Source organism: Spermophilus citellus (assembly GCF_964194105.1).
Source record: "Spermophilus citellus genome assembly, chromosome: 10".
In the NCBI taxonomy this organism is placed as follows: domain Eukaryota; kingdom Metazoa; phylum Chordata; class Mammalia; order Rodentia; family Sciuridae; genus Spermophilus; species Spermophilus citellus.
Window position 1 is genome coordinate 101038091 of NC_138197.1, and position 22472 is coordinate 101060562.

Sequence of the window (22472 nt, forward strand, 5' to 3'; positions counted from 1 at the left end):
GGGTTTAATCCTGAGTACTGCCTCAAACAAACAACAACAAAGAAATCTGCAATGATGTAGAGATTCTGGGGTTTGATGTACATAAAAGATGAGAATAACTGAGACACTTATATTGTTTTTATTGATCAGGCCTTGAATCTCAGTAGGTTTTTTTCATGTAATATTTTAGAATGAACAAGAATGTGAAGACCGTAAGTATGTTCCTATAATTATCCCTTTTTCTAGGTTGAGTAATTAACTTCATTATCTTGTCAGTAAGACAGTATATAAATCTCTGGCATGGATTTTTCTAGGTATAAGAGGTCAAGAACGAGAAATCTAATAAAATGCCTTTTACCTTCGATTAATCCCAACCCTCCTGTAGGAAAGTATTAGCACAGCTGTTGGCTAGTAGGCACAGCTGAAAACCACCTGCTCAGCATGTGACTCTCAGAAACAGAATATTCAACATTTAAAGCACCCTGTGGATGTTTTGGTAACTGTTTCAAGATAGAAGGGACTTTTGTCCTCAAATCAAATACTTCTTGTGTTTTTTCCCCCTAAAACACAAACTTCAAACTCACATCTTCCCTTTTTATTAAATTTTGTTAAGTTTTGTACTATTTCTAGGCCTTCCTTATGCATATAAAATAAATGAGATTAGACTTTGTGACCTTCAGAATTATATAACACTTTTAAATCCTATGATTTGACTAATTTGTGCATGCACAAAAAGTCTCAAACCCTCTCAAACTAGAAAACATCATCTGTAGTAAAATTTAGAAAAAGTTAAAGATGAAATGAGACTCAGTGTTTTTTGTTTGTTTGTTTTCCAGTGAACGGGAAAAATCGTCATTTGGAAAGAAAAGTTAATAAACCCATTCCCAGTTTCTGGGATTCCCACTGTAGTTTGCCTATTCAACTATAAAGTGATTTAATGTTCATGTTAAAAAGGACAGTGGGATGTTTCTTAATTGTTCTTTTCCCTTTTTGATATGATTACATGAGGTAAAGTCTCCTGTCATTAAAGGTACTTTAGCCCTTAAATTTTTATGAGTTAAAACAGTGCCTCTTACAGTCCAGGATTTTGCCATTCATCTGAAAGGTCCATGTATGTAAAATGTGTGCTGAAAATGTGCAGATTTATCCGAAAAAAAAAAATTTAGGTGATATTTTAATGTTGATTTTATCTGAACATTTAACAATCTTAATAATGCCAGATATTTTTCACACCAAAATAAATTCTAAAGGGATTGCTTTCTTTAGCTTTGTATAAAGAGGCATAGCAATTTTACTTTGATTCTGTTTTTAACTGGAAATGCCTTATTTCTAATTTTCTTCAATGATTCAATTAGATATCTTTCTTTAAATCAGGATAGGACTCTGAGATCCTTAGCAATAGACTGTGATATCTCTATTATTAATAGAAAGAGGAGGATTCATGTGATATCTCTATTATTAATAGAAAGAGGAGGTGTTCACCATAATTAATGGTTTTCAGAAAATTCATTCAATTATTTTATGTAAATAAATTGGATTGAAAATTCATCTGTTACATTGGGATCTGTCTCTCATATGATTTCACAAGTGCTAAGCTCACACAGGCAGAGACAGATAAATGTGTCCCTAGGGTTATTGCCTATTCCTTTGTTTTATATTCCATTATAGAGAGAGGTGGTCTCTTTGCCCAGACTTGAAAAGCACCCTACCAATTTTCTACAGGAGGATCCTCATATGATTTAAAATTCCAGATTTCTTCTATAATTATAGTGGCTGACTTCTGTTTAATTTTATATGAAGATCTGTCAGCTGATCAGGTCTTATAGTTTCAGTGGTTCAGGAAACTATAATTTTTCTCAGAGAGTGAGTTCACCTCCTAATCAAATGGGTTAAATCCCCCGAGTGTTTGCTTTAACTCCTAATACATTTTGATTAGCCTCCATTTGACAAGGAAAAAAATGGCCTCGGAGATAAGCTGCCCTATCAGTTCATCAGTTTCATTAGTCTGTCAGCATGTGCTGATTATCCTATCAAGTTTATCAACAGCCTTGAATGTGTTTTCTAATTCACACATTTACATATTATTAGTGCCCTTTAGGGATCAGTGATGGATTACAATGTCTGGCTAGACATAGCCTGCAAGGATTCATTTTTTTTTTTTCATGTCTCATTTATTTACCCCTTCAGGACTTTCACTCCTCAGCACTTGTATGTATATATACAAATATTAGGATTTTTCCCCCATTCTATTTTTTTCTTTTTTTTTTAGGAAAAGTTTAGAAAATAAAGGAATATGCATGAAAAAATACATTCATACATGGTATTATAAGTTTAAGAACTAAACTCACTGCAGTACTATTTAAAAACATGCTGGTCCATTTCACTTTCCTTCCCTTTGAACATTTTCTGAAAAATGTCTTACATGACAACATGATACATACCAGTTTACTCATCCTGTAAGCCAAAAGAACATACTTTTCTCACTTGTGAATTAATACAAAATAAGTTTGATTAATTTCCTCCCCAACTTCAATTTTTCATATATTATTTTAAGGTCATTTATTTAATTTTATTGTGGTAGTTCACAAGTAAATGTAAACAACATTTAAAGATATATTCTTAATATTCTCTTTGATTGTATAAGACCAAGATATCTGAGTAACAGTTGAGTATCGTATCTTCAAGAATTTAGGCGAACTGCAAACACAGAAATAACATAAAACAGATATTACTTCATATGCAAATATTAAATTTTTACCCAAGTTCTTATACTCGGTAGGATGTGAAAAACATGAAATATTAAGAAACCAAGTCATAAGATAAATGTTAAAATTGTTCTTAGCCAGTTCTGTCACTTTAATTCTGTGTGCCACAGTTTTCTCCTTAGATAACAGGAGGAGTTAATCTGTTGAGGGGGGCCTCTGAAGTTAGACAGCCTAGGTTCAAATTGTCTGTAACACTCTCTGGCTGAGTATTTCTGGGCAGACTACTTAATGGAAGTCTCAGTTTCTTCATGGATAAGATAGCTGTAATAATAGTATCAGTTTGAAAATTGCTTAAAATAATGAAGGTAAAGCATATTGGCCCAAATGCCTGACCTGGATAAGTGTTTTATAAAGTGACCTTCCTCACTTCTATGAAGCTTAAAGCTCCTAAAGTGGATGATTGTCTTCTCTGTCAGTCCATTTTGGAGTAAGCAGTGTAAATAGAATTACTCCATAGATAAGATTTTTGTCATATCGATGGGCTTGCAGTCACCAAAGTTCAATAGGGATTCTGTTTCGTTCTGTCTTGTCTGGAATTGTGTATTTTCTCTCCAGGCCCATTTCTGTATTTCTATCAGCGACCACAGTCAGTCTTTCGTTTATCAGTAGCCAAATTAAAACAAAAAGTCAAACAGCATATTCAGCTAATGCCAGCTATCTTAATTCCATTAATAGAGCTCTCCCTATAAATTAAAACGGCCATGTTTAGATTGAAGGTTTTTTTTTTCCTTTTTCTGTGACATATTTTTCACAGGTTGAATTTCGGTCTCTGCCTTTCATCTCAAGTTTTAGGTATATTTCAGAATCACACACATTTCATACGTTAAAATTCTCATGATATTATCTCTCTTATTTTCCAAGATATGAAATTAACACCCAAAGAGTTGATTCAGTCTGTTCAGAATTACAGTTTGTGTTTGAGCCAGAAGTATAGTTTCTTAACTTAAATTCAAATGCCTTTTCTATTTAGCCTTCTGTGTTACAAAAACTGGCATGTTCTCTGCTATGTCAGAACACCTTTTCTGTACACATTTGATGACGAGTAAAAAAAAAATAAAATATATACCCCCCCAGTTTAATTATAAAAAGTAAACCATCTACAAAATTGTGGTTCGTCACAAATGCATTAAATAGGCAGTGTATTTAGAAATTTTTAATGCAGGATAATTTTGAACACCCTCAATTGTTTTCTTCTTTCTCTAATTGTTTATTTCCTTTATTATCTTCACTCAGCATTACTCTTGATAATCCTAAAGGATTATAAGAAATAAAATTAGGCTATAACTTCCTATTATTCTTATCAGTTGGAGCTCTTCTAATCCCAAAGGTCTTTTTGCATCTATTTATTATTTAAAATAAAATTACTTGTCCTTCTCAATGCAAAGTAATTGTTGGGTTTAATTATACAAGCAATTTAGACCATTTTATCTTGGTAATATATCTTGACAACAGAAGGGCATAATCTGTGTGGAGTAATGGAGAATTTAGGGTTACTGTTTCATCACTGCAGTCTACAGTCACGGATTGGAATAACTTCTGAAAGTAAATAAAGTATTTTCTTAAAGTCACAAGTGCTGAGTTTGAGAGTGGTAGAGAGAAGCGTGGTAGGAAATATAGTCAATATGATTCCTGTTCCCATGGAGTTTTCTGAGAGTTCAGAGATTTTTAGTGTCTCCCCTTAGTAAGTAAATAATACCTACAAATGAAATGGAAAATTACTACTCCCACCTAGACAGTATTTTGCCTGTCGCTTGGTAGGCTATGCTGTGCTGACTGGGCTATACAAAACATGTAAGAATTCAGGTTTTATAGTTTAATGTGGCACTACTATCACAATTGGCATATATATTCATATTTTTCTGTTCACTGAAATCTACATAATGAATACTATGCATTCATCTTTGGGATATATTACATTCTTTTTTTTTAAATCTCCCCAAGAGGAATTGTGTAACAATGGCCCATTGTTTATTTGCCATTATTTTCAACATAGTTTTGACTATTTTGATAATTTCTAGTTTTGTTTTGTTTTATGTATACTCCTGTTACTTTTAAGTCTCAGCCCAATATTGGAAAATATGTTTTCTGCCATTAGCCTTCAGCTAACAAGTCTTTTACTTACATAGGTTTGAAATTGAAAAAATGTTTTCATACTCTCAAAATCTTTTGATTAAATTTTAGCTCTTTGAAGTAGCTCTTTAGGTATAAGAGTTTTTCTCTGATAGTAGAAACAATGAAAGGAAAGATTACTTTTTTTTTCATTAGAGCAATGTTTTGGGTAAAAAAAAATAGAATTCTATTTTGAGAAGGAAACTTGTATAAAGAGTTGAATATCTAACCAAGAATCATTAGGTTTTTTATTATTTTGGTGGAAAGAACTGACAAAAGAGGTTCCCAGTATACCTTCTGAAAACAAAATGCAAAGTCTTATTTGTAAATTCATCTCACCTCTACCTAAATATGTACATTATGTGCTCAGTTCATCTGGTAGAAAGGGTATAAAAGAAGTCTGTTTCTCTTTCAGCCATCTGTATAGGATGTGTTTTAGTTGAATCAGTTATTTTTCATGGATTATTCTGTGTGTGTGTGTGTGTGTGTGTGTATGTGTGTGCGCGCGCGTGTGTGTGTCTCCAACCTTACCATATACCAGAATACATTTTAGAGTGAGGATATTTAGATTTTTTGCTCTGATGGTTACATTCTAACTGTGTTCTTCTGTGACTAGTTAAGTGAATTGCTCCAGGCATTTAGCATGCTGACTGTGAATGAGATGGTTTTTAACTGTGAGATTGAACTTCACATCTTTTGAGTGTGGAAGCATTAACACTCCAATAGTGTTAAGCTTCTTGTACCACCTGCTTCCCCTATTTGGAGTCTGGTGAGTTTTCCCATGATCCCTTCCACTGGCACTACTGACGACCCTGAGCCAATCCTATAGATGTCAGTATGACCGTATAAGTGGATTAGACAGCAATCTATACAACTCCCAAAAGAACATTAACTTCTAATTTTTAAGATAATTCTACTTATTTCACTTTCATTTTTTCATCATCAGAAAAGAAAGACCAAGAGATGCGAGCCAGATATATAAAGTTCATCAGGACCGAGAGACAAAATACAGATTTGAGAAATTTCAGAAATTCACTTCATAAGTAGTCAAAAAGAGGAAAATTGTGAATTTTTAGTCATTTATCAAAAATAATGATTTTCTTTTATGAACAAAACAAAATCACAGATTTTTGTCCTAAAAGTTAATTTTTCATTATCAAATTGCTATGGTTTAGTTTCTTTCTTTATACCATTCACGCTTGGTATAAATTCCATGTTATGTACGGTTTCAGACTTTAATTGCTAAGCATTAGTCTGTATACTACAAAGGGCAGCATCCAGTTCAGCTGCATTAAATAGGTAATATATTTTGTTTAAAGTTTCAATTAAACCCAGGGCCAGAAGATATATGGTCCCTATGGGGAGTGTGCACACTTGAATGTCAATAGAGGGGTTGCTACAGGATCATGCCTAGGTCTCAATGTTGCTTACTTTCCTGGAAATATGATATGAGACAGTTGATTATATTTCATTGCTATTAAAACCACACAAGCCCACCTGTTACATTAATTCATGCTTTTTCCAGTTTTGTGGTAAAGTGAAAGACTGAAGCCTAAAAACTTTGTTTTTAAATTGAATTATGAGGAAATGAATGTACTCAAATTAATACCTAATTATATCCTTCTTATTCTCTGAATCCCAGATTGTTTCATTGTGTTCTGTTTGGAAAAAAAAATGTTTTCTGAGGCTTCAATAGAGACAAATGGGGAAAATGTACATATTTTCACCTTTTGTTGGGCAATAGCCGTGAGTGAATGTTTTATTCAGTAGTAAATTGAGGTTGGATTGTATTTAGAAAACTGAGGTGATTTTTATGTTACAACTGGGAAAAATTCATTAACTAGATTTCAAAATCTGGCATTCTCAAAGATGTCAGCTTTGATGTCACTTAATTAAATGGACATGGTCATGTGAAAGAAGAAAATTGTGTGTGAAGGGTAACCTTGAAAATTAATGTCAAGGAAATGAGAAGTTCTTGTTATACATATTTAGAATAGGCAACAACTGTGGGGGCAGAAAGATGTGGTACTTTTCCTCACCCATTAAAATGGCTGCCCCTGATACTCCTATAAAGAAGAGAGAGGTCCTTAAAGAAAAGTACAGCCAATTTATTTAATCAAAGTTTTATATAATTGGAGTCTTCAGAAATGAAGATCCAAAGACCCAGAGGAAATTATTTTTAGGCTTAGGTTTGAGGAAAAGTTGGCAATGGTATAGAAATACGTTTGAACAAAAAATGATGTGCTCTAATGGTCACAGACTGAGGGGGAACCCAGCAAGGCCTCTCTGTCCAGATTCATCTTGGTCTTCCTGCGTAATACTCCTTCCTGACACTGGCTTTGGGGCAGAACCCCTGTGGAATGAGCATCTTAGAGGATGAAGGGAGAAGGGAGAGACTGACCTTTCTAGGTCAATGCTTGCTTTGAGGGGAAAAGAGTTGTAATTTTATGACTCTCCCTAGGAAAGAGGAATTCTAATTTCGATGGAGGCAGAAGGTAGTAGCACAGGGAAAAGGTTAGAAAGATCTAGCTTCTGAAGTTCTTTTCAATCTCCTTCAGTTCAACTACTCAGCAAGCCAAAAAGCCTTACTTTGAGGTATTATTGTGTTCTGATTCTCAACAAGAGTAAAAAAGTGAAGTTTGAAACTAAATACATTACTAATTCTGAATGTTTTACTGTGTGTTTATTTAGATCTGTCATTCTTAATACATAGGAAAGAATTGTTTTCTACTTAAAAATCTCATATAACCTTCCAAATGAGCTATTATTTAAATTTTACCTACATTGATAGAAACCGTTGTCTTATTTTAAATGAGTAAAGATGGACTACAGCATGCAGTGTTTTATTCCAGAATGAAAGTTGTTTTTGCCAACATGTTAATTATGGAAATGGGATTTTTGTGAATTGTCGTAGAATCTTATTCTCAAGTATTCATTATAAAGAAGATAAAATTTGAATTTTCTGATATGCCTTAGAATTAACACCAATATAGCAATTTATAGTGCAAATAAATTATTCATTGCCTATTATAGAGACATGCTGCTTGATTTCAGGAATGTACATGAGAATGTATTCCTTGAAATGTTAATGTAAAACTGAAAAATCATCCCTTGTACTCTTCTGACCCACAGTAGGGTCTCTTCCCATTGTCTTGCAACTGTTTGGATTCCTTTTTCTCTGACTCCCAGTTTATTAATTAATTCTTTCCAGGCTAATCTAACTTTTAATCATTCTTCTTTCCTCTAATCCTAATATTGTTTCTTTTTAAAAACACAGTTAACACTTCTTTGCTTGTTTTTAGTGTTTCTTAAGTATTCTAGTGATGTGAAGCTACTTTATTTACTATATTGTAAATCTAAGCAGTATAATATTACATTTGTGGGAAAGGATCCTCACTTCTCCTTACATGAAGGTAAAACACACACACACACACACACACACACACACACACACAGGTTTCACACACACAGGTTTCTCACTCCCAAGTTTTGGAAGATTTGAGCACCTAATAGGATTGGCTCCAACATTGGTGGATTGATCATTTTAATAATCTATTTCCTTGAAAATATAAAGAAAATTGATTAGACTGGAGAACTTCAGAATCCCCAGTTACAAGCCAAGAAATGTTGATACAGGCCCCTGGCTTCTTTCCCAATTAAATTTTCATGGCACATCAGATGTTTCCTATATATCACCTCACACTAGAAACTAGGAACCCTTTTAACTTTCATTGAAGTTTTAGTCTATTTCTTGATGATTAGTATTTTTGACTTAATGAAACACATATTCACATTTTTTCCCTACATTTCCTTTGTTTGGCTTAAACCTAATTCTCAAGCTTCAGAGGCTCCTCCTTAAATTTAATGCTACAGAATTTTCTGAAGTGTTACATTTTGAACCTTTTCATAACCCTTCTTAATTTAGGATTTGGAAGTATTTCATTTTACTTCAATCCCTTCCTTTCAGAAGCTCTGATTGTTAATGTCTGTTGTCAGATAGGAAGTGGCCTCTTTTGTGATCGTGTGGATATTTTATTTATTTATTTATGGCTTTGCCCAATAGTCATTGAGGTTTCCAATCAGAACCATTTTATCTGGGCAACTGGACTGTGTTATTTTGTAAGAATAACACAAGGAAAAGATTAAGATTGAAACACAAGAGAGTCATAAAATATGACTGTTAAGAGTTACAGCAAGTTTGTGGCATAGATACATTAAAAACAAAAGCCGACTCCCTAATGTTTCTATGTCAATGTTAACACTGTGAAATAAGAAGTGAAAATTAAAATCACAGCAAGTTAAACTCTTGACATAATTCACCTTGATGTTTTATGTTTCTATCTGACTACAGATTCTAGAAAAAAGTATTATTTGGGGATTGCTCTTTAACAACTTACTTAGTAAAAATGTAAGATCTAAATCCAAGTTGATACATAATGTGATTATCAATTGTATTGTTCTGGTTGTTTTTTGTGTGTGTGCGCGTGTGTGTGTATTGGTACTGGGATCGAACCCAGGGCCTTGCACATGTGAGGCAAGCACTCTACCAACTGAGCTATGTCCCCAGCCCTCAATTGTATTTTGAGAACTCATTGGAGCCAAAGGCAGCTGGACTTAGGTTAAAAGACAGGAAGAGATGAACAATTCTGTGTGTGATTCTGTGCATGTCATAGTCTAGTTGGAATCAGACGAATATAATTGCTGGAGTGGATCCTATCCGTAGATAAAAGGGTGAGGGGCATTTGACTAAATGAAGAATTGAATACTAATTTCAATGAGGAAGCTCTATTTTGTAAAAGTTCCCTTTATCAAATATATTCATAGATTTTAATGTAATAGCAATACATATTCCAAAAGGAATGTTATCAAAAACTTGAATAAAAGTTTCTAAAGTTTCCTTCATAGAATTAAAGGAAACTAGAGCCAAGAAGATTTAAAGAATGATGGATGAGATTTGCTGTACTGGATTTTGAAATATAAAAAGAAATTAGAGCGATTAGAACAATGTTGTAGGGAGATAAGAACAGGAAACCAGACAAATAATACAAAGAAGCCCGAGAAACAGATCAAAACTCACGTAAGGCTTTTGTAGATAATAAATGTGAGATTAATATTTATGAGGGAATGAAATCCTTATAAAAGTTAATCTGGGATAATTAAATGTCTAGATAAGAATAAAATTAGAATCTGGCCTCCTACCATAAGGCAAAATATTTCATATGGAATAAGTAGATGATTTTAATAATGAAACTATGTAATTAGAAGAGAATTCATATCCCTATCGGATAGACAAGAAATTTTGTAAAATGTAAGATCTAAATACAAGTTGATACATAGTGTGAATATCAATTGTATTGTTCTGTTTTTTTTGTGTGTGTGTGTGTGTGTGTGTGTGTGTGTGTTTGTGTGTGTTGGTGCTGGGATTGAACCCAGGGCCTTGTGCATGTGAGGCAAGTACTCTACCAACTGAGCTATGTCCCCAGCCCCTCAATTGTATTTTGAGGACTCATTGGACCCAAAGGTATCTGAACTTAGGTTGAAATATAGGAAGAGAAAACAGTCCAAGAATTCCAGCATTATATATATATTATAATATATATATTTATTCTAAGGTTATACAAAAAGATGTGTTTTAAAAAGTTATACAACAAGACTATAATTGATGAAGTAGGTACAACTGGTACATGAAAATTTGGTAGGGTAATTTGAATATACAAATGAATAAATACTGATCCTGAATGAAAAAATGAAATTTTGGAAATCTTTCACAATCTTATTTAAAATAACGGAGTGTGAGAAGAAACTTAACTACTTAAAGGTGGCAAAATATTTTACTAAGTAATTTTTTTAAAAATGTAAATAGAATTCTTGGGAAACAAAAAATTGTGTCATTGCCTAGCTATGGATGATATAATTTATTCAATTTTTATGAGATTATGATCTTTTAGAATTTCTACAATAAGCAGGTGAGATGTTTATAATTAAAAGACAAGTATAAATCAAATATAATAAAAAGGAATAATCAAGACTTGGTCTAGGTACACAGATTCAGTGAAATTCCTGAGTAATAAATATTTAGAAAGTTGTTTTGAGTACATCTAAAATTATATCTGTGATACACTGAAAATTTCTTTCTTTTTCACTAAATTGTAAGTACCATGAAGGAAATAATTATCTTTATTGCTACTAATGTATTATTCATGACAGTTCACTTAAATTTGTAGGAAAGGTAACAAGAATTGTTTTTTACAAAAGCATTTGTAACAATTTCTTTAATTTCTAAACAATTACTTTAGAAGTTGTGAAAGGGGTACTTTTGATAAAGGTAATGACAAAGGTTTAACAAAACAAAATCTATACTGAATTTTAATATCTGAATACATGCTCTGTTCTTTATCTCTAAGTAGGAGCTGTCTAGTAATTTGAAACATAAGAAACAGTGAGATCTAGACTATTACATCATCAATAACCCAATATTTTTTCCTTGAGGACTTGGCCTTTGCCTGGGTTATTTGACATGGGGCTTTTTAGGGAGGAAGAGTGACATTATTTGTTCTACATCTGAAACTGGTTTACATCTGCCTGAAGCCAGCCTAGAGACATCCAAATCCCTTTTGTCTGTGAGTGAATTGGAAATAAATCTGGGTGATGAACCTGATCGCTATATCATCGCACAGCAAATCTTCTCATTCTTATGAAAGGACCTCTATTATGTCATTTTTTTTTTCAGGATGGGAAGGAAAAATAGTCATCATTGCTTCTTTGCCCCTGGGTATTATAAACATTTTTTTCTGTTATTGTAAATTTAAAAAAAGTTACTGTACGAGAGAAGATAACTTAACCCTCTTTTCCCCTCCCTATTCCTGACCAACTATCTTTCTTATTATTTTCTCCCTTATTGAATTTACTGAAATTTCTTTTCCTGTGGCTATTGCCTTTATGGGAGTTTTTACAATTTTAATGATACAATCAAGCTTGACATATTATATACCTCCCTTCTAAAATACATCGATTTATGGCACTTTTGCAGTCATTTGTATAGCATGATGTAGTGGAAAGTGCCAGAGAAAACTCTTTAATATGAATTCTGAATTTGGCATTTGCTTGTTTTTGTTTTGAGCAAATCGGTTAAGCTTAGTTAGTCACATTTACCTCATTTATAATATGAGACTGATGTTAATTACAGTATATGGATAATGTAAAGGTAGAAAGAGAATATATTTAAGATGTCTGTAGGTAGCCAATAAATAATAAGCATGTGTCAGGCAGCTTGACACAATAGGAAAACATCATGGCTTTAGAGCCATTTGGTCCTTTTAGGATGGCATTATTGTCCCTGTGCAAGTCACTCTTCATCTATAACCTTCCTCTCCCTTCATAAAATGGATATGTTAGTCATTATTGTAGATTATAAATGAGAAATGTGAAGTTCTACCTTGCCAGTGCTAGCAACATAGCAAGTACTTGTTCTTGTATTATTTGTTGCTAAAATCTTTAATGAGTTGCCTTTTTAACACATCCATTTATCCCTGATTTATTTTTTTGCATTTCAGGTTTTGTATCTTGATTTTATTTTCACATTTATGGACATCTGTGTGCACGTGTGTGCAGATTACCCAAAAAAAGAATTTATGTCTTATATTCCACATATTTTCCTCTTAAGAATTGAATAACATATGTGTAGGAAGCATTTTTAAAGGTCAGCCCTGGATTACTATTGCTCTTCCTTATTCTTTTAATTCAATAGATAAGCCCAAGGCAGAGTGAAATGAATCTGATGGCCAATGTATTACAGCTAGAAAACAATTTTCTATGAGTAAGAGTATCATTTTCACCTGAGCTGAGAAGTTGGACTATTTGTGATTATCCTCCACCATCTAGTTAAAGCAATGTGTTGAGGACAGGTTGTCCTGGGTTTAAATTACAGCTTTACCACTTAGTATGTTTATGATTTTTTGTTACATAGTCACTCTGCTGATCATCTTTTTCATCTCTAAAATCCAGATAATGGCATTTCTTAATAACCAGTGAGATGCATACATAAAGCAACTAATACAGAGTTTGAAAATAGGTTTCACGTTACATTATGAACAGTTGATTAGTGGGATGATGGAGTAATGTGTTAAAGCTGCTAATGAGGATGAGAGAACAAGTTCTGCATGTCCATATGTGTAGAATAGGAAGAGTGGATACACATAAATAGGACATTGCCACTTGTAACTTGGTACTCCAATTCATAGTTCACACTTAATGTAGAAAGAACTACTACTGTCATCACTTGACAACCAAACATGTTTTCACCTCTCTTTTTTATGATGGTGTAGTTTACAGACTGTTCTGAGAAATAAATACAAATATATATGTTTGAGTAGATACATACATTTTTGTTTATATTATACATTATTTGTCATCAATTTTTTTCTTTATTCTTTTTCTCTTCTTTCTTTCTTTTTTTTTAACTAACCAGACAAGCATAGGGCATTTAAAAGGTCAGGAGACTCAAACTAATTTAATTGATCAGATGTATTTGTACTGACAGTAACTGTGCTAATAAAAAAAATTGTGACTTTTCAAAAGGTAGAGAGTTCTTCTTTGAAGCAAAAAAGTGACAGCCAATGTTGGTAATACATTAGAAAAGGGTTCTGTGCGTCTAGTGGAAAAGACTCTAATGATTATGATTGGTTAAGCTATAAAGGCCTCTCTGGGAAATAATACGTTACTAAGCTATTTCCTGGTGTCGGAAACTGAATAGCATCTACATTTGTAATGTTTATTAAACTACAATATTTAACTTAAATATACTAGTCACATTAAAATATAACTTTTTTCTATAGGTTGAATATCCCTCCGTACTCTATTAAGAGGGAAAGGGGATTGACAATAACCAATCAGCTGGTACTCTTTTGGCTTTATTTCCATATTTTTCTCCTGCTTGGTTGCTATTGAAATGCTAATAAGTTTTGTAGCTAAAATTTGTATAACTTGAAAGTAATAACCAATGACTGCAAGTCCCCAGAATAGCTTTGCACAGGATTAAAGCTGAGCATGCTTAATTGTCACGCATTCACTAGATTTTCCAAATGAAACTGGTAAATTTTATTTACATATTGATATAATAATTATTTATGAGTCTATAATTACTGTAATATTATAATTTTTGTAATTTGACATTATTTACATATGCAAATTATTCTGAAAAAAGTTGAAACCTAACACCATTGTTTAATTCCAAAACATTTTCAACCTTTCTTAACATGGTCGTATTACCTTGGAGGGTAGGATGCCACAACTCTTTCCTGTAGTCCCTATGTAGGGTTCTCCACTTAGTATCTATTTAGTAAATACTTGAACTTCCAAAAGCATGAACGAATGAATGAATGTGAACAAAAAAGAATAAATGTACAGAAGGAAGAACCAACTTGTGTCTGAAAAAACAAATAGTGACAAAGGACCTGTGCTTAAGAATCAGACACTAGTATGGAAGTATGTATAAACATGGCGGTATAACCAATGTGATCCTGTAATCTGTACACATGGGAATAATAAGAATTCATACCCCATTTGAAACAATATATGATATATGATATGTCAAGATCAATGTAATGTTTTGAGCAACTAATAAATTTCTGATGTTTTTTAAAAAAAGAATTGTGATTCATTCTGCTGTCATGTATTTAAAAAATAAAACCAATAAAAAAATAAAAAGAAAGTAAACCAAAAAAAAAAAAAAAGAAAGTAAAAGAATCAGATGTCACTAGGTTAAAAATCAAAGCTGTACTACTTAACCAAATTTTTAGCAATAGCTATTTCACTTCATATTCCAATCACAAAGTTTTTCATTTATTAAATGAGAGTCATAATGACTTATTTGGAAATCAAATGAGAAAATGAATGAAAGTACTTGCCATAGTATCTGAAATCCCATGGAATATAAACATGATAATGATGATGGTGGTGGTGGTGATGATATTGCAAATGCTGTTGAAAAGCCTGGTGTCCAGTTTTTTTTTTTATCTATAACTTTCATTATAAATTTAAATTTATTTTAACTGATACATAAACAACCTTAAGATTATACATATTTATGTGCTACCACGTGTGCTGTGTCATATAATGTTGAAATCAAATTAAACATATCTCACTCCACGAACATTTATTACTTATTTATTTTTAAAAGATTCAATTTCCTTTTTTCTCATTTATTGAGATGTTATCTGTAGTCATCCTGCTGTTCAGTAGCTCACTAGAACCTGCAACCTCAGTTTGATCTTCAGAATTCTTTTTCCAGGTGAAGCATACATGCGATTAAGCAAGCTCCCAGAAGCAGAGCATTGGTATATGGAATCACTGAAATCCAAGACTGACCACATCCCTGCCCATCTCACCTATGGGAAACTGCTAGCTCTAACAGTGAGTAACTACCTTCCTCACTCTTGGTTTTCTCCATGTGTATCTGGATAGATGCCTTTTGAGGTAGTGGTTCTGAACCTGTTAACTCAGGTGAGGACTTAATGACAGTGATATTATTAGAACCCTGTACGGAAATTATAGAATATTTATTATCCAGTATTTGGCCTAGATAAGATCTGACATGTGATTTAATGGAAAAAAACTAAATGGAGAACTCCATATATGTGATTACATAATGACTGTGTCCTAACCGCAATATATGCATAAATATTACGTTCTACAAACCAACCTTAGCCCTAAATTGGTTGTAATTAGAGCTAAATCTGATTCTTTTAAATGACCATCATCATATAAAACTTCATAAGTGTTGGAATTCCATCTGATAAAATCTTCTATAAGACAAGTGGAGGATACCAGTTGGCCACCCACTGTGACAAACACTCTCTAAGGGCACAGTTTTGTGAAACTGGTGTTAGATGAAGCATAAGAAATTGCTGATATTCTACCATTGTGAGATACAAAACTGGTAATTTTATGTATTTAAAAGTAATTTTCATGTCTTTATTTTACACAATAGGGGACAGTTAAAAAAAAATAAGCTTTCTAAACTCACACAGCTAAGTAGTAGAATTAGAGTTTATTCCTAATATCTGTATTCACCTGATCTCCCCAGTGTTAATAAAAACAAATGCATATTAGATACACAGAGAGAAAATGGTCAGGAAGTTGAATCCAAAGTGAATTCAAAGATAGGAACTAAAACAAATTATTTGGTGAAGCTAACTTGAAGAAACCTTTTAGAGATGGTGTCATAGCATATCATTAAGCAGGATGCTCTGAAAAAATACAAATACCAAAAAAGAAAGAAAGTGCTTTTAGAAATAAAAATATGATAACATAAACAGAAAAAATAGGAAATAAAAAGTATGAAAAAAGACATTGTGAAAGAAATCACTGTGGAAGTCCCTGAAGGAACAGAAGAAGAATAGGAGATCACAACTCAGATTTGAAAGGTACACATTGCTGTTTCTGTTTCGAGCATCCTAATATATCCTGTTTAATCACTTACAAAAATAATTGTTGTACCTTATGAAAATCATTCCTGGTACCCATCCTGATGGGATAATGTTTCACACAATTTTATGTAAGAAAAGAATTCCTATACTTTTTGTTTTTCCTACTATCTAAGCTTTTGTTTTGGAATGAAAATGGGAATATTTTAAATTAAATTGCTAAATGGTCACTTTCAAAAATAACTATAAGTTACAGATTTCTGGATTCAACCCCCCCAAAAAAAATGTTGGAAATGAAAAAAAATTGAAGGATTAATATACATAATTCTAATTCTGAATATGCCTAGACCATGCATGGTACTGGATATAGAAACCATGTGTCTTTTTTTTTTCAAGGCTGAATATTTTAAGTTTCCTATACCAAAAGTATAAATTTAAAGGCTGCTTTCTTCCTTTTAGAAGTTTTTTAAAAAAATACACAAGATTTAAAAGTTTTACTTTACAGAAACATATGGAAGAGAAGGAAAGACTCATGTATTACAATCCAAATTTTTAATTTTCCCCCCTATAAGAGTTTTATAGTTTCCAATTTGCTGATTAAATGAAATACAAACCCCATTATGGAATGGCTTAAACTAACAAAGCCAAAACCCCACAACCATCTTTAATAGTTTCTTTGTAAATTAAAGATTTGGCAAATTTCTGATCCCAGTGGATTTTTTTTTTTGGGGGGGTGTCTGATTATGGGTTTTTTAGCCTGGTAATATGCCGTTAACCTAACATGACATTGACAAGGTGGGAAATGCCACACATTTGACTTCTGGATGTTTTAAATGTAGTATGAAATGGAATTGGCTTCTAGTCTTAATAGAAGAAGAATAGAAATGGAATTGTTGTGCGTTTTACCCTTTGGTCAAAAGTAACCAAAAGCAAACTATGTAAAATGGACTTGTAGCTATAGTAAATTTATACTGTAGAATAGGGTTTTTATATAAGAATTATATTTTTATTAGACAAATTAGAGAAAAATAATTATTAGTACTTTTATTATAGTCAGTGGAATGATTCACTCAATATACTTTTTTGAAAGTTTTTTTCTGTAAGAATTCATGTAATATTTACAGTATTTAGAAAAGTTCAAAGGGATTTGGGTTTCCCAGAATGCCTTGGAACATTCTATAGATCATATCCTTTTTTTTATTCCTCTGCCAAAAATGTCCTTTTCCTTTCTCTGCCTGTTGAAATTTTATTTCCTTTGTGAAGTCTTGCCTGTCTCTCTCAAGCAGTTATATATATATATATATATATATATATATATATATATATATATATATATATATATATATATATATATATTTTTTTTCCCCTTCTCTGAAGTTCCTTTCACATTGCTCTGAGTATCATCAACATTAGCACTTCCAAATTGAATAGCACACATAAATCTGTGTCTGTCTTTTGACACTGAGCATGGGACAGGGAATAAGTCTTGACTGATCGTTTTATTTCTTTAGTATGTGGCATTTCACTGTCTTGTCTTTTTAAGTTGTTGAAGAGTTAGTTACAAGGCTTTTTAAATACTTGTTTTGCCCTAGTCTGACTCCCTCAGTTCCTTAATTTATTTGACATATTTATTTAGATTTATCACTCCATGCCAGGCATGGATGAGAGTGATGTACTGAGAGAGTAGACACAAGAGTCATCTTGAGAAATGCTTGAAGGGGAGGAGACATAGAAGAGATGTGCATCTCCTGAATTCCTGTGCTTGACATGTTATTCCACAGAAGCTTGACAACCTTTAGCAAATATTATCCTTTCTATAAATGAAGAAACTGAGCTTCAAAGATTTGAGGAACATTCCCCAAAAGTTACTTAACAATTAAAAAATAGAATTAAATCCAACCTCAAGGTTTTCTGAAGGTGTCACTGATTTTCAATCTATACTAAATAATTTTTAAGTGTGGAATTTTTTTCCCCTTGGTATGCCTGATGGAACTGATTGGTGATTCTTAAAAATAAGTCACCATGTCTCCTCTACCCCTTTTTAAAACTTATTTTTAGACTTTGCCTTTAAATACTAATTTAGTTTGTGTGGTTAAACACATTTTTTTTTTTATTAGGTGTGAGAGGTCATGAACATAGGACTTCGGTTTTAGGCTATCGTCACTTTCAGATCCTACATTATACTTCAAATACAAATTTTCCAGGGTCCCCTGGGCAATACTTCTACATTAAAGTCACTAGTAGCCTCCACGCTAATACAGTTGGACCCAAGTGACATCTCTTTTAATTTATTTGGAACTTTCATACCAATGTCATGTCCAATTAAAATACTAAACACAAGCTGAGTTGGAATTGCTGTGCTTAAAATCGTGATTTATTTCTTGTTTGAACTTTGTTACCTAGGGCTAATGCCATGAATTTAAAATTGGACATGCATTAAGAAAGGAAGGAATAACATTTCCATTATTATATTTCAGATAATTCTCTAGTTGTTTCTAAAGCCATGTGACTTCTCTAGCTTTGTGCGCATGCTTGTTTTTTATTTATTTTTTGTCTTTTTTTCCTGTTGAGTTTATTTAAGCCAAATATTTTGCAGCTTTTGTGAGCCAATAAAATTAATATTGATTTAAATTGTAATAAAAACTACTTGGCTATTAGCTTATTTTCCAGATTTAGGTTAGTAGGAGAGAAGGAAGGATATTGGAGACTCCGACAGTGATTCTTGATACAGAAAACCTTTATTTTGGCTACTGCATGGGAACAGTGAGCCAGACTTCTGTGTCTAGCCAAAGTTAATTGGGCTACATAAAACTCCAGTTGTGAAAGTACTTGAGGTTCCACAGAAAAACCCCATGCCGTAGGCTAAAATGGTGTCAGTCTATCTGAAAGTACAGAGCTGTCTGTTCCTATTGGTCTTTTAGAATTATTATTACTATTTAGAGTTGAGTTGTTGTTGTTTCTAATTTGGTTTTGTTCAAAGCTACATTTTTTCAATTTTGCCTGTTGACCAACATTGAGGTTGCTTTATGTTTTTTATTGTAATCTCTGCACAGCCATGTTTAGATTGGAGAGAGAGGAGAACAAAAGGTAATTTTCCCTATAGTTCCTATTCACTGATTGTTATGCATACAGCCAAGTTGCAAAATTAATTCTTTGAGGAGCAAAGACATAATATCACCCTTTCCATGCTACTGAAATAGATGAAATAAAGAAGGAAGTTTACTCTAGTGCAATATTCATCTAAGTTTTATGTGGAGTTGCTTTATCTGAACTTTATTACTTACTATTTTAGAAATCATATAGTTATTGCTATATTATTTTTAGTCTGACGAATAGTGAGTTTGATGGTTCATTTTTTAGGACTCCCTTCATCAATTCAAGATATTTTTTTTATCTAGTATCAATCTTATAAAAACTCTAAATCATTATGCCACTAAATTTCAGGATCCAAATCTCTCTAAAATATCCCAGAAATGTATTCTCCCTTTTGTACATCACAAGTTATCATTAGAGATATTTTTCTTTTGCCAGATAGTCTCAGAAAAAAAAAATTTTAAATGCTCAAATTCTTTGGCATTAAAACCTGCATGAAAAAAAATTATGGCTAGTTTGTATGTGAATAAATGTGTTGCAGTGTTCGAAAAGAAATATTTGCTTTTTATTTGTAAATGAGATTATACTGCTTTTTAAAATTGCCCACATTTTATTTTTGTTATTTTGTTGGCTTGGTTGGTTAACTTTTGTATTTGGTCTGTAGTTTTTATTTGATGCAATTTAAATAGCCAGCCAGCTCAAACCCTCATGATCCCTTGAATATTCTGATATCTTATGTTTTTTGGAGAGAGATAGCTGGAGAATTGACATGCCTCTTAAATAGAATGTGAGTCGAACTTAAATAATATTAGCCTTTACAAAAACCTGCATTGGATATGTATCTGCTGTCCCCAAACTATGTCTCAGCTTTCTTATAAGCAGTGGCAACTCAAAGACCAATAGGGTATTTTCTTGACTTATTATAAGCATGGGATCATACATCGTTTTATAGATATGTTTCTTTTTTCTAGTTTATAGTTCTTTATTTCTTAAAGTATCATTGATACGCTGTGATACTTGACTTCATGACTTCCTGTCCTTAATTCTTTTAAGAATATCATATTGATTATCATGAAACAAAGCATGAAAATATTTGAATGAGTTAAACTCTGCTTTTGTACTTTTATTTTCCTAACTTGATAATTTCTATTAATCTATGAGGCTGTAGAAAAATTGAGTATCTCTCCTTGTTAAAACAGTTTCCTGGGCTGGGGTTTTGGCTCAGTGGTAGAGCACTTGCCTCTCATACATGAAGTCCTGGATTCCATCCTCCGTACCACATAAAAAATAAATAAATAAAAATAAGATATTTTTAAAAAAAGAAAACAGTTTCCTGGTTTAAGCATATGTTCACTCTTAGGGAAAGTGGTACAACCAATGTATATTTTAAAAACAAATGTCTTCTCACACATGGTTGGGCCAACTCTTTTAACAAATAGAGACTGCCTTTTTTTCCTGTAGCATCTGGATATGGGTGGACATGTGCTCTGCTACATAGCATGCAATTATTTTGCAGCAAACCCATCATAAGTTGAAAATATTATTAAATGAAAAATTAACTTAATACACCTAAAATACCCAACATCCTATCTTAGCAACTCAGTATACTGTAGACTAAAAGTTGTTTTGTCTTACGATCGCAGAACAGACTGGGAACTGTCTTGCTGCCCAGTTTCAAGACAGTATCATACTGTGTATTGTCTTAGCCCAGGAAAAGATCAAAATTCAAAATTCCAAGTATGAATGCATATTGCTTTAACACCATTGCAAAGTAGAAAAATAAGCGAAACCATTGTAAGTCAGGGACCATCTGTATGTACCTACACTCACATGTATGTATATTAAGAATGCCGCACCTGTTCCATAATATTAAAGCAGTCATTTTTGCAGATTCATAAAGAGGTTTAGGAGCAGCTCAGCCATGCACATGTTCACCATCCTGTCAGATTTTTGTCATTTCTCATTGTTTACCTTTATTATTTTAGAGGCCTTTGATCTTGTGTATCATGAAGCATGAGGCCTGCAGAGCTATAGATTACAACTTAACATTTATTAAAATTACATTTGTTTCAAACACAATTAATTCTGGGCTCAGCACCATTTGTTTTTCAAAATCTTGAGCTTCTAGGACCATGCGAACTTGCCATTCACTCCATATATCTCTGTCATAAATCCCCATAGGTTGCTTTCCTACCTTTTAAAGAATTAAATATCGTGCACAGTAGAGGGTGGCTCCTGGCCCTGTCTCTTCACTAGTCCATCAATCACAGTACCTTCAGAGAGGAGCTCATACTCCTCTGATTAGCAAGGTATCTGCAAACTAGATACCCATTTTATGGATAAGGAAGCTGAGGTTCACTCAAGGTAAATCCAGGTCTATGTCCAAAGCCTCTTCTGTTTTACAGCCCCTTCTTTTTCCTTAAATGTAAGTTATGCCATTTAAATGACTCTCTAGCCTTTTGTTTACTTTATTATTACTGTCACACATGCCTGGTTAACTTCAAAATGCCTAAACATTTGCTTTGAAAAGAAATATTCATTCAGTTTTTAGATTTTCTTCTAATATAGTTCCTGAATGGGAAGGCATTTTCCATGCATATCTTTAAATGAAAAGAATTGTAGTATAGCTATTGGTGGAAGGATTTAAGTATCTGTATGTGTGGAGTAACAAAAAATACTAAGTAAAGTTTAACAGTGAATTTTTAATTCACATGTGGTATGTATAGATTGCCTCAGATTTTAAGGTTTGAAGGAGACATTGTAATATTGAAAACTGAAAGGAGTGGGGATGGGTTCTTGGAAGGTCAAGTGAACTTCACCCTTGCCGGAGTGAAGTTACTTTGACCTTTACTTGGTAAACATTTAACTGGTTGAAGATTGAATTGGAGCTGGAGCACCTGAGCACTCACCTGCCTAGTAATTTATTTCTTCTCACAATGGAAAGGATAATTTTTTTAAAGGCTTAAAATTGCAGGATTCTCATTTCTAGGACATAATTGAGGCTGTTTGTCAAAGTGACAGAATGAGATACATTCTTTGGTGTACACTGTAATTCAGTGTGCATGGTAATAATGCTACTTTAGAGAGAAGAGAGCAATAGGCA

The 22472-nt window shown here is 32.8% G+C and overlaps 1 protein-coding gene across 2 annotated transcripts in view; it reads left to right on the plus strand.

The window, feature by feature from the left end:
• TMTC2 (transmembrane O-mannosyltransferase targeting cadherins 2) overlaps positions 1-22472 on the plus strand; it is a 381491-nt gene that overhangs the window by 253354 nt on the left and 105665 nt on the right. For both annotated transcript variants that reach the window (XM_081310136.1, XM_081310135.1), the window contains one exon: positions 15142-15263. In XM_081310136.1, the coding sequence (XP_081166262.1) occupies positions 15142-15263 (122 nt within the window). The remainder of the gene's footprint in view (positions 1-15141; positions 15264-22472) is intronic.